We start from the raw sequence: 17,166 nt of genomic DNA, 5'->3' as shown, positions 1-17,166 counted from the left end.
GTAACATAACACATGCTAGAAGTATATAACATAATCATAAATTGAAAATTTATAAATGTCCATAAGTCCATTGTCCATTAGTCTCATCTTGTGTGAGGAAGTCCAATGATTCCTGCTGGTTTTTAAAGTTCTTTAACAGTCTTCTTATTATCCATGCTCTTTTCAGTGTCAGATGTTTCTTAGATCTTCTCCTTTATTTTGAGATCTTTCTCTTTTTCTGTCTCTCTCTGATGGACAAGGCGAATATGACTCGTTGGCACCCATCTGATTCCTTCTCCTGCTGAAGAAATACAAGCAAACCCTCTCTCCCAGGCATTTTACCTATCTAATTACCTTCTATTTACCACTTTCTGAATATCTTCTCATCATCTGGCAATTACATTGGAGCTGTTTGCACTGGACACACCCCTATTGGTTTAAAAGGCCTGTATTCTCCCCAAGTGTAATCCATTCTTGCTATCTGATTGCCTTTTGGCTCGCTGATTGGGTAATCCCTTTCTGCCATGTGATTGCTTTTCTGCTGGTTGATTAAATCAGAGTCCTGACCTTCTAAAGGCTCTTTAGGTGTAACATCAGCTGCCATCATGCCCCAAGTCTTTTTTGCCTGGGGCCCTGGATCTGGGCCCCTCATCCTATTTCCCTGAATTAGTTTACACTCTGATGCCCAATGGAGTCCTCTGTTGCATTTTGGACATGGGGTTTTAGGTCTTCTCTCACCCTGTCTTCTCACTGTATCTCCATACCTACACTGAGCTCTTAGATGTCCAATTTTTCCACATTGAAAACATCGCCGAGTTTCTCTAGAAGTCCCTTGCCAAGAGGGACCCTGTCTTTCCACATTCATCATTGTCCGGGTGTAAAAAGCATTTGTTCCCACTGTAGCACAGCGTCTTATGATCTCCTCTAAAGGAGCATCTTTGTCTAATCCCCATATAATTCTTTTGCAAATCTCGTTGGCATTTTCCTTAGCCAGATGTCTGGTCATTATTTCTGTAGCTGAATTTTCTCCAATAGTTCTTTTGACAGCAGTTTGCAAACGTCCCACAAAATCTGCAAAAGGTTCATTGGGACCTTGCTGTATTTTAGTGAAAGCCTCTCCACGATCTTTCTGTCCAGGAAGGACACCCCAAGCTTTTATTGCAGCCTTAGCAATTTGCTCATATATTGTCATGGTATAATCAGTCTGTTCTGAATTCTCTCCATACCGACCTTCACCAGCCAAGTGCTCAAAAGTGAATTGTGTGTTAACTCCTATTTCCAAATTGCATCTGACTTGAATTTTACATAATTCATGAAATTCCGCAAGCCATAATAAATTTTCTCCAGGTTCCAGACATGTCCTTGCTATGGATTTCCAATCATTCGGGGTTAGGACTTCATAAGACAAACCATCTAGTAACATTTTGACATAAGCTGATGTAGCCCCATAAAGGGTACAACCTTTTTTCAAATCCTTAATTGTATTCAAATCTAAAGGTGCATATCTTCTCATTTTATGACCTACAGAATCAATATTTTCAATCACAGGATATGCATGTATAAAATCACTTATATCCTGTCCTTCTCTCTTAGCTTTAACCAATGCTTTTTCTAATCTTGTCATAGGCTTAGGCTGCTTCACAGGCAATTCTGTTTGTGTTTCTGCCTCTTCCTCTCCTCCTTCTTGCTCCACCCATGAAGGGTTAATTGAGGGAGGAGATGGGAGGTGCTCCTGTTGCTGTTGCTCAGAATTGTACTTAACGTCATTGTTATCTGATTCATCCTTTTCACCTAGTTTAGTTGACACCTCCCCATTTTGCTCCTTCATCTCTTCCTTTAGAATAACATTTTTTAAAGCCATTTGGATTAAATTGTAGGTATGAATTGTATCTTTGGAAACTGAGTTTGGTCTGGAACCAAAGGGTAAAATGTCACAAAGGTAATTGTACTGTTCACCTAATTGCTGTCCTACTAATTTCCACTCATCTGGATCCAATTCTTCTTCCAGAGAAAAAGAAGGACATATGACCTTCACAGTTCTTAAAAGTTCAGTAATCTCCTCTAAAATTATAATCAATCCTTGGCTTTTCATAACCTTGATGATGCTCTCTAAACATTTTCCTTGAACAGAAGGTGTTTGCCCCATTTCACTATAAGAGATTGCTGGTTTAGCCCTTAACAAGTTAAGTTCCTTATTTATCTATTAGCACGCTCACTTAATCTTTAACAAAGTTTCCTTGTTACTCACGGTTCTGGGTCAGAGAGACTGAGATCTGGATGGGAGGCTTTTCCACTGGAATCAGGACCGTGTCTGTCCCTGTTCGGGCGCCAAATTGCGAAGGTCTGGTCTAGCTCCTCTTGTCAGGATAAGCAAAAGTCCTTGCCCCACGTGTGGACGCCAATTGTAGCGAGCTGTCGTCTCTAGAAGCTGCCGGATCGCTCTCTGGGAAGAGATCTGCTGTGTCTACTCAAATCTTTAAGACAGATTCTTCTTCCTGTAGTGAACCGTTGTCTCCAGGCAGTTGCTGTTAACTCTTGTCCTTAGAAGTGACTTCCCTTCCTGCAGAGAGCCCCGTCAGGCCTGATGTAATGCAGAGAGTCTTCTTCTTTCTCTGAGAGTCCTCTCTTTTATTCTCCCAGAGAATGGGCGTGGGATAATATAAGGGCTTCTGGGAAGAACCACCCCAGCCAATGAGCTTGCCCCCTCTATCAAGTCAACCTGAGTTCTCACCTTGTAATTGTCCAGAAAACCTGAATTCTCACCTTGTAAGTTCTCACTTAGTAATCCTAACAAGAGAGAATGATAATTAGGGTTAACCTTCAATTCCAGCAATCTTTTGAGAAGCAACAGAACTACAATTAGGAGTGGACTTCTTCATTAAAACTGAGCTGAGAGAGCCTGCTTCCATAAAGCAATCATGGTAAGTGTCACCAATTTTGAGGGCGATAACAGGTTCTCCAATGCATGGGGAGAAAAAACCAGGAATGACTGAGGCAAGAACATCTTTTTCAGGAAAGACAAAAAGATCTATGTCGAATCTATATGTTCTTCTGCCACTTTCTGGTGGCTGCTGGGGATCTAATTTTGAAGAGGAAAATAGATCCCTTCATGTGAGAAGATAATAATGATACAAGGAGACTGAGAGGCAGTTGCTGTTCTCTGACCTCTCTCCTCTTCCCTCTTGCCTCCAATTTATTTCATTCCTAATTCACAAGCAACATCTGAGTCAGTAAAGGCTGATTTGCAATTTCTGCAAATGTATTATGATTCACAGCTATGGGGCTTTTTGGAGAACTGACCTGCCCCTTAATGGTATAGTCCTCTTTAACTCTTTACAGGCTTTCTAGGTTTTGCACTTAGGCATGGTCTTTAATATCTGTATGGGTTCCCTACCTCCCCTTCTTCACCTTCATGTAGTGGTCCTTACCTGAGTTCTCTTAAAATCAATGCACTTTGCATTCTGTTAATCTCACTTCCTTTTTAAGCAAGTCCAAATTAGGTGTCCCTTCCCATGGTACGCATTTTACAGCTGTCTGCCAATCTCAGAAAAAGGCTAGAGCAAGCTGAGGAAATTCCAGCAGGATCAATTTTGGGGACATTCCTTTTAATGATTTGTTGAAAACACATTGTTGCACCTTGGAATGTTTCTTGGAACTAGGGGTGTTATGCCACAGTTCTCTTTTATTATCCTGACTCAGTTTCCCTAATTATCCTGACCCAGTTCTGATTCACTTTCTCTAATTGTTCTGCTTCAGTTTGTAATAGTCAGCTCAAAACTCAAAACCTCCCCTCCCTCTTTATCAGAATATTTGATAAGGATAAAAGATCTTATGTTTTAGAATATCAGAATGCCTCTCCCCATCCCAAGCAACCAGAATATCAGATACCGTCTTACCAAGATGCCTCTCCCCATCTCCGGTGGCTCACCCCACCCCGTCAGACTATTTTGACCTTAATTTGGTGTTCTTGATTATGATACAATGAAAAAGTTGAGATCGGCTATAAACAATCTCACCCTAAACCACTGAAATTTTGGAAATGTTGAGCAGCTTAGTCTGATGAACTATGCCCACTGGATCCAAGAAGCAAGAAACTTTTATAAAGGGGAGGGTTTTTTTTTTTTGAATGCTATTACTGGACCTCATAATTTCTCCTAAAACATTCCAAAGGAGAGCAACTTACTTTCAACAAATCTCTAAAATCTGTCCCCAATATTGCTCCTATTAGAATATCCTCAAGATCTGTCATGAGATCCTTGGCAAATCACAAAAGGGAATTTCTGTGAAAACACTCTCCCTGGAATTTCCCTTAGATGTCTGCCATTAGAATCCCCATGAAGTGAGTTTTTAGAATATTTCTGAAGGGAGGTCCTTAAGTGTTAAGAGAGTCCCCCAGGATTTCTCTCAAGGGGCTTAGATAATAGGTCTGATTAACTGAAAATGGGGTCTTTCCTTAAACTAAAGTCCATCCAGGTACTTACCTTGGTTCAGAGGAAATTTGGTTTAAAACTAAAAAGGAATCCATCTTCCAGGGCAGTCCTTTAAGAAGAGTTTCCCTGGAAGACAGTCCTGGGTCCCGGAGGCCCTCATCCGGGTCCCATCTGGAGTGCCCAATTGTCACAATGAAAACTGAGGCAATAAAACTCTCACTATATTCCATTTATTAATAAAACTAGCAACTACAAGTAAATGGGATTTAAGGCTCCTCAGTAGTCAAGGAAAAAACTGAGAAGACCATTTACACAGTTATATGGATACATTTTCTTTCTAATTGGTTGGTGCTACTTACATCTATCTGTTCCTCACCAGGAAGACCAACATCCTATAAAATTCTCCAGAAAGTCCAATGGTCAAACATTCTATTCAGATTGACTCATATGCCCTGGAAAGTTCCATGATGGCAATTTTCAGGGCATGATAAGAGGCTTCTGACTTCAATTTCTATATCACAAATGAATTGATTATCACCACCATCCAAAGTCTCTTAAAACTCAACAGTTTGCAGAAGCTAAGATAGTAGAGTAAGCAGTAAGTCACTCTAACTTTCCTATATTCACCTCCAACCAACCATAATGTAGTACCCCAAAACAAATCCTAGAAGAGTAGAACTAGCAAAAGGATAGGATAAAACAATCTTTAAGCCCAAAACACTTGAAAGATCTGTCTCATTCAGGCAAAAGGGGAACACAGTACAAGGCAGGAAGCATCCTAGTAAGCCAGTAGGAAGGCAAACCAGTAGGACATCCTGAGCCTCAATGCAGTGGATCAGGCAAATCTCAATACCAGGACACCCCACAGTACCTCAACAGAGCCAGGGGAAAAGGCAGACTCCAGATCCAAGAACTATCATTTGCTTCAGTATAGTCGTGGGCAAATGGGCAACCTCCAGCAGCCAAACCTTCAAGTGCTTCAGTTTAAGCTAAGGAAACACAAAAACACTCCACAGGTGTCGGCACACACCAGACAAGACTACTAAGACTCTGGCTTATCACCAGGTAAATTGCCAGACTTCCACAGCCTTCAGGTTGCCAAGAAAAATTACTGACCATCAATGTGTTGCTTGTCGACTAGCTTAATTAATAAATTGATTATTAATTAACCAAAAACTCTGTCTCTCAGGATTTTTATTTATTTTTCTGAAACTTATTATCTCTAAGACTTATTGTCTTACCTGTGAATTGGCTGATCTCCACCAATCCCCATTATCTAGTCAATGATCTCATCTTCCCACTCTTCTGGATGGCAGTCCTTTGCTCCCATTCCAAAAGAAGATTATCATAAGAAATGATCATAGAAATGAGATTTACACATAGAAAAGACCTTTTTACTTTAAAGGTAGGAAAATGAAACTCAGAAAGGAAGAATCATTTTTAACCAAATTACTAAAATAGCTTCCAAATCTCTGTTTCCTGTTTTTCCTTCTTCAAACCTGATATACAACTACTAATAATCTCTATACAACTGACAAAATGATATTGTTAAAACACACATCTGACCATGCCATGTTCCTGCTCAAAAAATTCTAGTGGCAGCTATAAGGATAAAATACAAAAAGAAAAAAGAAAAAAAGAAAAAAAAGTGAAACAGCTAAACAAATATATATCTTGGGTAATCATTAAACTTGACTGTCCTGAGAGTTAACAAAGTTTAAGGGTAATAAAGAGTAAAGAAAAAGCTTTTCTTCACTTTATACATGATAATGATTTAAGACCAAAGACTCTGTTTCTAAAATACCCATCCTGGAAGAGACATTTTACGCAACATTAGAATAAAGCCTAGAATAGAGCTGACCCAGGGTTAGCTCTATTAATTGGAAACTAACTACTTCAAACATGCCTCAGCCTAATATTTATTACCAGTCAAATCCCAGACCACCAGGCTGGGTCATGGAACATAGTAATTCATATATTATACCCATATCCTCCCTTTCCATCTATTGCTTAGGTCAGAAGATGACAGTCAAATCAACATTACCAATGCTTCTGTGAGAGGTATGAAAATCAACTGTATTATAACTTTACTCAAAATCAGGTGAATGAATGTCTAAATGGGATGAACCTCTTGACCATCATTTCCTGTTCCATCATACTCACCTGTGTCTGTTCCATCCCTTCAATATCCTAGCTAATCTATTCTTTCATTGAGCTGTCTGCTCCACTGTTAATAGCATTTCATATTATAAATGCATCCATCTATTATTATCTTCCATTCCCCAAATTACCTACACACACACATACACACACACATCCCTATTCAGAGAGTATGTATTTATTTTTTCTGATATGTTACATACTGCTTCTTTCCCTGAAACATATACATATTGTTTGGATTCACATGTGGAGTCCAGATAACCATTTATTCTTATAAAATTATGGAGTTTTCAGTCTCCTGACAGAGAGATGATGAACTAAATATAAAGAATGAGAAGCACTTCTGAATATGGCTCATAAGGGAATTGTTTTTGCTTCACTATGTATATTTGTTACAAGAGTTATTTTTATTGTTACCCCAAAGGAATATGGGGAGAATAGAGATGAAGAGAAAATAACTATTTAATTGAAAAAAATGATAAAATTATAGGTTTGGGTCAAATAATATGAGAAATTCCTTTTAACTCTTTAATTCCATAATTCTACATTCTCCCATGCAACACTTATGATCACAGGTGGCCCAAAGTAATAGAAAGAAAAGAAATTTGTACAATAAGTCTCCGAAAAATTGAAAATCATTGTTACAAGCTGCAGCATGTTTTTCAAATAATTTACAATACTGTATAGAATAATTTGAGTTTTTTATACTCAGCTTAAAATTGAAGTAAAATTTAAGCATACAAAGGCTTTATGATGGTCATACAGATGAAAGAAAAATAGATTTAATGCCTGGTACTATGATTTAGCAAACTATCAATTAGTATACTAGAAAGAATATATGTTTTTCCCAAAAAATTACTCACATAAGATACTATGAGAGCAAGAATTAAGACTAATGGTCCTGGCCTTTTCCCTTATAGAATGTCCAGTGAAAATACTGACATTATGCGAAAAACAAACAAACTTTAGCTGGAGTTCTGGAACTTCCTCTTTCCTGATAAATCCCAGTAAAGTAATAAAATACCCAAGGCTCCAATAGTACAATGTTGCTCTCCATGCTGCACAGGAAGAAGGTTCCTAAAATTGGTGGAGAAAAGTGCTCTCAGGCCTCCTACACAATCAACCATCCTTTCCCCTTATTACTGCTAAAGCATAGGTACCAAGCTTGCTGCACTGCATTGTCATTCCTACCCCAGAGACTTCTTCTGAAAATGGAATAAACCACTGTGATGGTCATTATTCCAGGGATCCCTCCTTCCTTGTGGAATTTGAACCTACTGGAAAGTTTAGCCAGCCCTCAAAGTCTCTAGCTAAGTACCTTGCACATATTAAGAAAAATAGTGCAGTAGAAATAATATTGAACTTAAAATCAAATAGATTGTATCCAAGTTCTAATTCAAATCATGTCTTTTACTAATCCAAGAATGGGATTATTAATCCTTCTGAGCTTCAGTGTCTTCAATCTGCTAAATACAAATAATAGATAATACTTTTCCTCCCTTAGAAGGCTTTCTTTTTGTTTTGTTTTGGTAAGGAAAATACAGTATAAAGTACCATATGAAAATGAATTACATATAAACGTATTCACTAGAAATAATTTTAGAAAGCAAACCAAGTAAAAAGGGCAATAAAGATTAGTCAGGAGGCTAATCCTATTTCTTATATGAAGATCAGTTGGGAAAAAAAACATCTACTATTTACCCTGAAGATTTAGTGATAGATCTCTTCAAGTAGATCACATAAGCTAAGGACTCTATTTGTTCCCTGGGGAAAGAAAAGAGAACATCCTATGGATGTTTAAAAAAAAAAAAAATTCAATCCTAAAAAAAGATCAAACTTCATAATAATTAGAGCTATCTAAAAGTAGAATGGGCTGCTTCAGGAGATGACACCCTCCCTAAAAGTCTTCATACAAAGGCTCTATAACCACTTAAAATAAAACAAGAAAACATTAAAAAAGCATCTTACAAACCTTAAAACATTATTCACATATAAGAAGATATTACTGTGAGTAGGAATTCTTGGACTAGGTGGTCTCATGGTCCCTCCCTATTCTGTGATACTGAAAGATACAGATACATATGTATCTATTTGTATCTGTATTAGTGACATCAAACTAGTAGCACTTATATTACTTTAATCTCAAGATATATGCCATATTTTATTTTTAACACAATGAAAATTATTACTACTGGTATCACAATATCTTTGAATTTGGCAGAATGATCTGGAAGTATGCTACCAAGCACACCTCCCTCCACCCCAATAGTTAATTGTAAAGTCCAGGCTCCCTGGAGGCCAGATCAGCCAGAGTCAGGATAAGTAAAAGTCCTTGGTCTTTAGGGGGAGAAGTGAAGGAGATGGACAAAACTGCTAGGAGTTTTGCCAAGGATCTCTCCTCGATTTGAGAGTCCAAAATCTCCACCTTTCTCCTCCTCCTCCTCCTCCTGCAGCCAAGTGAGACTCTGTCCTGTCACCCCCACCAGCCTCTAATCCTAGCCTACCAATATCTTAACCCCAAACATTAAGCCAGCACCCAAGGTGAGAAGAGCCATTTATCCAAATATATGCTAATAGAGTCATTGTCTCACATAGGTAATTAGGTAATTAGCCTTAAGTGTTCAGTTGTCTGATTCAAGCCCACCTTTTCCTAATTTCAGCCTCTACAGTTAACAGTTTAATAAAAGCTGGCATTGCTACTATATTGATCTAAAGTTTGCAAACCACTTTACAGAAATGCACTTGAGCCTTGAAATAAACTTATGAAGTGTAAGTACTACTATAGATAATCTCCATTTTCCAAGTGAAAAAACTGACATTTCTGGCATTGAAGTAATTTCTCCATGTTCCAAGAAAAGTTCTGACTCTAAAACAATCACCATTCATTCACTGTGCTATGGCAGTTGTCTATTTTTAAAGGTGACATGGCAAACATTTTAAAGGGTTTTTTAATTCCTTATTTATGATTGTTAGTCCTATAGAGATAAAAAAAATAAACTGTTTAAACCAACAACCTTCCTCCAACACATTATGAATGTTCATTAAAGGCAACAGAGTATAATCAAAAGAACACTGGACCATAACTCTGGAGACCCAAACTCAAGGTTCAGCCAGGTCAATGACCAACTATGTCACCTAAAATAAACACCTGGCTTTAGATCTCAGTTTCTGTTTTTGTAAAATGGAAATTTTAATGACTTCCCTGAGTCCCTCACAATCTTCAAAACATATGGAAATGTACTCAAGCTCAAGTAAAAAGCAATTAGAAATGTAAAGTATTCCATTTGTGCTTATATGTTTTTACTCTATGAAATACAAAGAATGACCAAGCTTGTATTTGTTAATTACCCATCTGGTTTATCACTATTGTGTAGTATTTTATAAAGAATCTATAAGAATTTTTCTAAATCTGATAGTCTATTTTATAATACTATGAAAAATGTGACCATCATTAATCTAACCAAGCAGATGATATCAGTAATAGATCAAGATTCAGAGAGATAATTTGTAGATGGGGTAAATAAAGATTAAGATATCTAGCAAAAGTCAGTTTTGCTAAATATATATGTTATGTTGTTCATAAAACTACTCTGAAGTGACCATCCAGATTTTATCTTTCAAGTGAAAGTGAATTATTTTTTAAAGACTAAAAATAAAAAATAAAAAAAATCAAGGATTTTAAATAACTTCGAGAGTGAGGAAGAAGAATCAAGAATAAATTGTCACAGAAAAATCAAAGAAAACATTATCAAAATGATTTAAAGAGGAAGGACATTTGAAAGGCCATCATTTCTGAGTAGTTGATGGACTTTTTCAATTACTTCACAGTTGATTAAAAATGCATAGATCTTTATAAATTGGGACACAAAAGATGTTAAAGAGATTCCATTCTTACCTTTTAGAAAGTAAAGTCTTGAAATATCTGTAAAAAAACAACAAAAAAGGTCCAAATTATTAATCATCCAAATATTCTTCCCAACTTAATTTTTATTCCAATGATTATTTGCACTTAGCAAATCATTAGGAAAGACTGAATTTGTACTAAGAAAACATTGTGAGAAGTTAACAAATACTGAATTTTTATAAATTCTGAGTGACATGAGAGCCTTTTTAAAAAAATGGAATGTATGCTAGTTTGGGGGCAAAATTAAGCTATCCCAAACATCCAACCTAGAGTGCTGGATTTTGACTTTTTTAGTATAAAGGTGATACTTGAGGACAGTTATAAGTATGTGTGACTTTGAAATAACTAACGGTAATTCAACAGAATCCAAAATGTTGGCTTCTAGGAAATATCCATGGACAAGGATCTATTTAAATCCTGAAAGAAAAGAAGGGAAATCATCTTCATTTATTGATGATATTATAGTTTACTTAGAAAATCCTAGGGAATCAGCAAATATTCTGAGATATTTAGCAAAACTAAAAACTATTAAACAACCCACAAAAATCAACAGCATTTTTGTAAAATAATAACAAAATCAAGAGACAATAAAAGAAAATAGCTATAGAACTATTACTATATAGAATAGTAATATAGAAATATTATTACTGTTATTCAAAGTTTGGTTTAATATAGAATCATTATTTAATAGAATTATTCTATTCAGTGGTACAGAAATTATTCAATGAATTATACTAAATAATACTAAATTGTTATTCAAAATAACTATAACATGCATAATGTATTTAGGGATCAATCTACCAAATCAGAACAAAGTAGCTGAATATTCAATTATAAAGTGATCTCTAAAGAAATAAAGAAATTAAATACCTGGAGGAATATTCTGTGATTATGGCTGGGCCAGGCCAACAAAATAAAGATGGCACTACTACCAACAGTCTGTGGCTGTTTTAAGACAGTCATTTGTGATACTATATCAAGAGTTCTAACACTTAGCAACGTAAGGAACTTCTAGAGAAGTTTGTTAGATTTCTGGTTAACTGCAAATTCTCCAAAAATGATTATTTCAAAACCCATTCAGCAAATTATCTAATTTGTTAAGTGCATCATGTTAAATGCATCTCATCATTTAATGAATGACAACAAATGTGCTTTTCTTCAAGTACCTAGAGTAGGATTTCAATCCTGCATATCTAGTTTTAGCTGTGCTCTGCAGGCACATGGGACAGATAGTTTAGTATCTAAAATCTGATTTCTTGAATTGAAATTTCTTGGGATTATTAACTGTTATTGTTTTGAGTTTTTAATTTGGGAATGGTTATCTGAATTAAATTACTAACCCATCATTTGCGATAAATACCATTACATTACTCAAACAGATTCCTGAGTTGGCTGCAAAGTGGAATTGTTAGCCATTATAATCAGGCCTCTGCTTTTTCCTCTTAATAGCAAATTTCTATAATCAGAGTAAGTGGTCAATAGAAACCATAAGCCCAGTTTGAGTATGTAATATCTTGCTGTTTTCAATCTGATCACATATAGTATATTTATGTAGTCAACATACCTTATAATTACATAAATGAGTGTTTGGCCTGGTCATCTATCTGTGGCTAGATGTAAGAATAGCATACATATATTATGAATAATAATATTCATATAATATGAAATAAAACCTTATGTAAATGTAAAAACAATTGATATCATTGTCTGTGGGACCTGTTATTTTATTGATTATTGAAACTGAAGCTGAAGTATCTTTCATATGGTTTAGAGAAGAGAATTTTAGTGTATTCAAGTTTTCTTAGAAGGATATAACATGGAATATTTTGTTATATCAATGGGAAAGTTACTTTTATTTAAGTTTGTTATTAATGTGGGAATAACATTTGTATGTATAGTATGTTTTCTTTTAAATAGTTTATACTGAAAAGCTACTGATCAATCTATATTGATCTTTCCCAGTTCATCCTGCAACTGACCTTGGCAAAAGAGGGGGAATACCTTAAAAAAAAAAATACTGGCAGAAGTAGCTTTATATATAGGCCTCATAGAGAGATTAACCCAAACTTCTACATCTCAATATCCTTCTTTTGACAGGTAAATGAGACCTGTTAATGAAGGACTTTGTGAATATCTGTATTATTCTGATGAGATTCCCTTTTTCTCAAAATTGCTTTTGAGTTACAATGTAATTCTTATTAAAAAAAAAAAAATGATGCTTAACTAGCTATTTCCAGAATTTTCAGGGAAAATATAAGCATACCTCCAAAATATAAGGGTTCTGCTTTTTGTACTTGCTTTTTGTACTCTCTCTCTAGTTCTCATAAGTTTGTTTTTCTGCAGGCTTTGAGAAATTCATCTTCAAATGACTAGCACTAGATGGTTGTACTGACCAGCTTCAAGGAATCTGACTCAACCCACTGGACCTTCAATCAGCTTAAGCCCCTCCAGGATGACCCAACTTAAGGCCCATTCTCAGCAGGAAGTAGTTTCAGAAGATCAGATCATTGCCTCATACCCCAAAGGGCTTTGTGCCCCATTTATTTGGGAAAGAAATGGAATTGGTTAGTGAATGACCCCAAATTACCCAGTGACTGAGTGGGTTCTCTGGAAGGAGTAATACTATTCCCTTGCTGCTTAGAATGGGGACATCAGATTAAGATTTGGGTTAATATTACTTATTAATATTAATAATACCTCACAAACAATCCAGTTTGATACTTATCAAATTATAGAATTGTAGAGACTAACTATCCTTGACAAGAAGGTACAACTATTCTTAATAGAGAAAGAGAATTTTATGAAATTTGGAACGTTCAATTTGGAATAATATTTGATTTGCTACAAGGGTTAGACATTTAGAAAATACAGATTAGTAAGTAAGTTGGGCATATATGTAATAGGCATAGATTTCTGAGGAAGATTTAGAATCAAGTTAAGAACTTAGGGCAGCCTCCTAATTCTAAGGTAGGAGAAAGACTGGAGTGGTAAAAAGCTCAGAAGAAGGAAGCCTACAAAAAAAGAAGACTTCTGATGTGATGAAGAGGATTATACCGTACTGTAGGCCTTTTTGGACTACGGGGTGTGATGGACAGACACCAATGCCTAGGTAGAACTGATAAAAATACTCTGTAAAGAGTCTGAACAAAAAGCAAGTTTTATGTCTGTGATATGGATTGCCCCATGCCTAGATGGTACCGTTCCCTATCCTATGGAAAACAATGAGAGTGAATTCCTTCTGCTTCCAAAACAAACTACCTGGAGAGAATTGCAATGATTTATTCTAGTCCCTTACCTCTCGAGATCAATCATCTTGCCTCTCATGACAGGGTGAAAGATCCCAAATTAGGGACTGAGGTAACTTGTGGAACTGAGAGGCGATTTCTTGGATGAGAGTGCCCCATGGTGCTGTGGAGGCAGCCCTCTCAAACAAACCTGCTTCACCTGAGAACTGAGTGAGCACCTGTGCACCAAGCCAATTGACTATTCCTTTTACCTTCACATTTGATGAAGTAAAAATGGCATGGGAAAATAGAATGACTCCAGAAAAGGAGGAACATGTGTTACAACTGGAAGTCTCACTTGTAGTACAGCCCAAACGGAAGAATTAGAAGAGAATTCAAGGATTAAGTATCCATCCTGTGTAAGGAGAGACAGGGGATAAGAGACTTTTATGAAATCTCTTCATAGTGGCACAGTGGATAGAGCACCACTCTACATAAATGTAAAAATCAGTCAAATCTGGGGGGTTAGAAAAGGATGTGAAAACCAAATTATTTAAAAAGAAAAAAAAAGGGGAGGAAATTGTGAGAAATGGATGGGCATTTGGTTTCTATAATTATGAAAATTAAATTGGAGAAATGAAACTTAAATTAGAAAACTGAAACCTACAAGAACATCAAAGAATAATCAAGGATAGAGTTTATCTTCCCCCCAAAAGGGTGTAAGCTTCTTGGGGGCAGGTACTGACTTTTGTAATCTGGGGTGATGACCTGAGATTTGAAAAGAATCTTTCCTTCTTTGCCCCTAGCCCTCCTCTGTTACCAACTCCTTTCTAATATACAAGCTCCTGGGAAGCAGGGGTGGAGATTCACATCCTGTAACTGCAGTAACATCCAATTAATGAGGAATCAGGGAGGGACTTGTATTTCAGGATAGGAAATAAAATGCTGCATTTGGAGTTTCAAAAGTGCAATCTAGACACCCATTCTTGCAAGAATGTAAAATAAATTTTTCTTGTATTCATCAGGGAGTCTATGGAGTTTTTGGTAAAATATTTTGTTTTTCAAAACTACATATCATACAGACTAACCAGATATAAAAGCCAAGACTAAAAGGAAATAAAATCTGCTGATATTTTACACTTGAATATGTTTTTATTGCACTAACTACTCTTGTCCAACTACTGTCATCACTTTTGATACAGCTCTTGGGGCAGCTAGGGGGTGCAGTGGATAGAGCACCAGCCTTGAATTCAGGAGGACCTGAGTTCAAATCTGATCTCAGACACTTAACACTTCCTAGCCGTGTGACCCTGGGCAAGTCACTTAACCCCAGCCCCAAGGGGGGGGGGGGGAGAGAAGATATAGCCCTTAAATTCACAAAGAAGGCTCTCATTTAATATTTTTATAATTCCAAACTCTCTCATCTGAAAAATGAAAAGAAAATCCAGGTGATTAAAAAAATTGCCTTTGCACTTTTAAACTCTGGCCATGTTTACCAACTTTTACATGTGTCTTTTAAAGTAGTGGTGAAAGAGAAAGGCAAACTAAAGTTTGCTTTACAAGAAAATGATCACAGTTTAAGTGAAGAGGATTGCCTTTAAATTTTTTAAATAGAACTTAAAAAGATTTGATAATACACTTTACTATAAGAACACAATACAAAGTTCAAGTATTCATACAAATTTAGTGCATTTGTGCTTGCATTTACGCTACATATGTAATTGTTTAAACTGATTAAAATAATTGTAAATTAAAGATTCAAATGAACTAAATGTGTTGACTTAGATCAACACACTTCTCTACAGAAAATAATTTATAAAATTTTAGGTCATAAAGCTTTTGTTTTTATTTTTTAAAGTGCATGACTCTTAAGAACATATTAACTCAAATACAATATTTCTCCAAGGCCAAAAGTTTTTTTGTTTTTTTTTAAAGAGCTCAGAAAATATATGATGTTAAATTAAATTAAAATATTAAAAATATAATTAAAAATAAACTAACCATCAGAATAAGCTTAAATTTTAATCCTGAAGCAACTACTTCTGAAATAGATTTCATAAGGAAAGACCAAATGAATATAGGACACCTGAAAAACAGGGACTGTTTAAATAATATTCATTTTAAAAATTATGCATTTTATAATTTCTACTTAATACTATATTGAATAGGTTTTTTAAACTTAACTAAGAAAGAAATTAATGCTATCATAAAGCAGACTTTTATTATGTATTTTCAAATCATACTGGTACTTTTGTGCTACCCTGAAATTTTAAGAAAAAGTTTACTTTAGAGCTGATTTTAAGTATTCATAATCCCCACTTAAATTAAAGTTTAAAATTAGTGATAATTTGCTCATATAAAAATTATTCAAACTTCAAAATTTTTAAAGAATTTAAAACTGTCTTATTTAAATGCTCAGATGCAAGACTAGTTCAAAAATTCTTTTTGGTACATGGAAATTATGAAATTCAAGTTTCCCCCTTTATGATAATGAAGCAGGTTTACAAAGAGGAATTCTGCATATTAAATATGGAAATATTCACTTTGTTATAAAAATGTAAGCCATAAATAGTTTAAAGGACAAATTTGAATCCATTTAACAAGGAGAATAATCAAAAAAGAAAATAAATATCTGTTAACAGTTTTAAAGTATTTTAAATGAGATTAAACATTTTTGTTCCCAAAATAATGCTACAATGAGCGGAATTCCCTCAAAAAAGGATAAACTACTCAAAGTTAATCATTGTGACCCTCTTACAACAGTATAATTTTTTGATGTAGATTTCTACACAAATGGTTTCTTCAATAATTTTTCATGTGATCTTCCCTTCCTAATATCCCACTACTTAACTAATATTTATTATATTTCTAAGATATATTACACAAAGCAATATAGTTTCATCTTTCATTTCGGTCTATCATGATCTACAGCAAAACCCAGACTCTTTTGTCTCTTCACTCAAAGTCAGGCACTGCAAACAAAAGGCATTCATCACTAAGTCCATTAGGTTCAGCTGACGAGACAATTCTGCACTGCCAGATGGGTAAATGTGTTTTGCTAAATCTGGCAGCAGCCACAATAAATCCTAAAACAAGAAGAGTCATGATGATCAATGTTGTGATCACACACAAAATTTTACTGTGCTTTCTATCTTATTCTAATTAATAAAATCACCAACACTCACAACTTAATTCATTGGATCAATAAACAGAATACTTATAGAGGAAAAGCTACTCACAGATACCTATTACTTTTTCTTACACTTAAAAACCTTCATCCTTTTTATGCCTATAGCCACAGGAAAAGAAAAGGGATACATGAAAATGAAAAATATATTGTGAGACAAAAAGTAAAGTTAACCCTTGTTTATTCAACTATATACCATGTCTCACTGAATCCATATAAGGATTTACATGTTTTGTGAAGTACTTATCTACTGAAATACTGTCCTTCTGTATCTTCTCACCC

General features: G+C 35.4%; 1 protein-coding gene across 11 annotated transcripts in view; it reads right to left on the bottom strand.

The window, feature by feature from the left end:
• PTK2 (protein tyrosine kinase 2) overlaps nucleotides 1-17,166 on the bottom strand; it is a 380,904-nt gene that overhangs the window by 297,587 nt on the left and 66,151 nt on the right. For all 11 annotated transcript variants that reach the window (XM_074264715.1, XM_074264671.1, XM_074264680.1 and 8 more), the window contains exon 3: nucleotides 10,465-10,491. In XM_074264715.1, the coding sequence (XP_074120816.1) occupies nucleotides 10,465-10,491 (27 nt within the window). The remainder of the gene's footprint in view (nucleotides 1-10,464; nucleotides 10,492-17,166) is intronic.

Source organism: Sminthopsis crassicaudata, chromosome 1 (genome assembly GCF_048593235.1).
Source record: "Sminthopsis crassicaudata isolate SCR6 chromosome 1, ASM4859323v1, whole genome shotgun sequence".
Taxonomy (NCBI): domain Eukaryota; kingdom Metazoa; phylum Chordata; class Mammalia; order Dasyuromorphia; family Dasyuridae; genus Sminthopsis; species Sminthopsis crassicaudata.
This window is presented reverse-complemented; position numbering and strand designations above follow the sequence as displayed.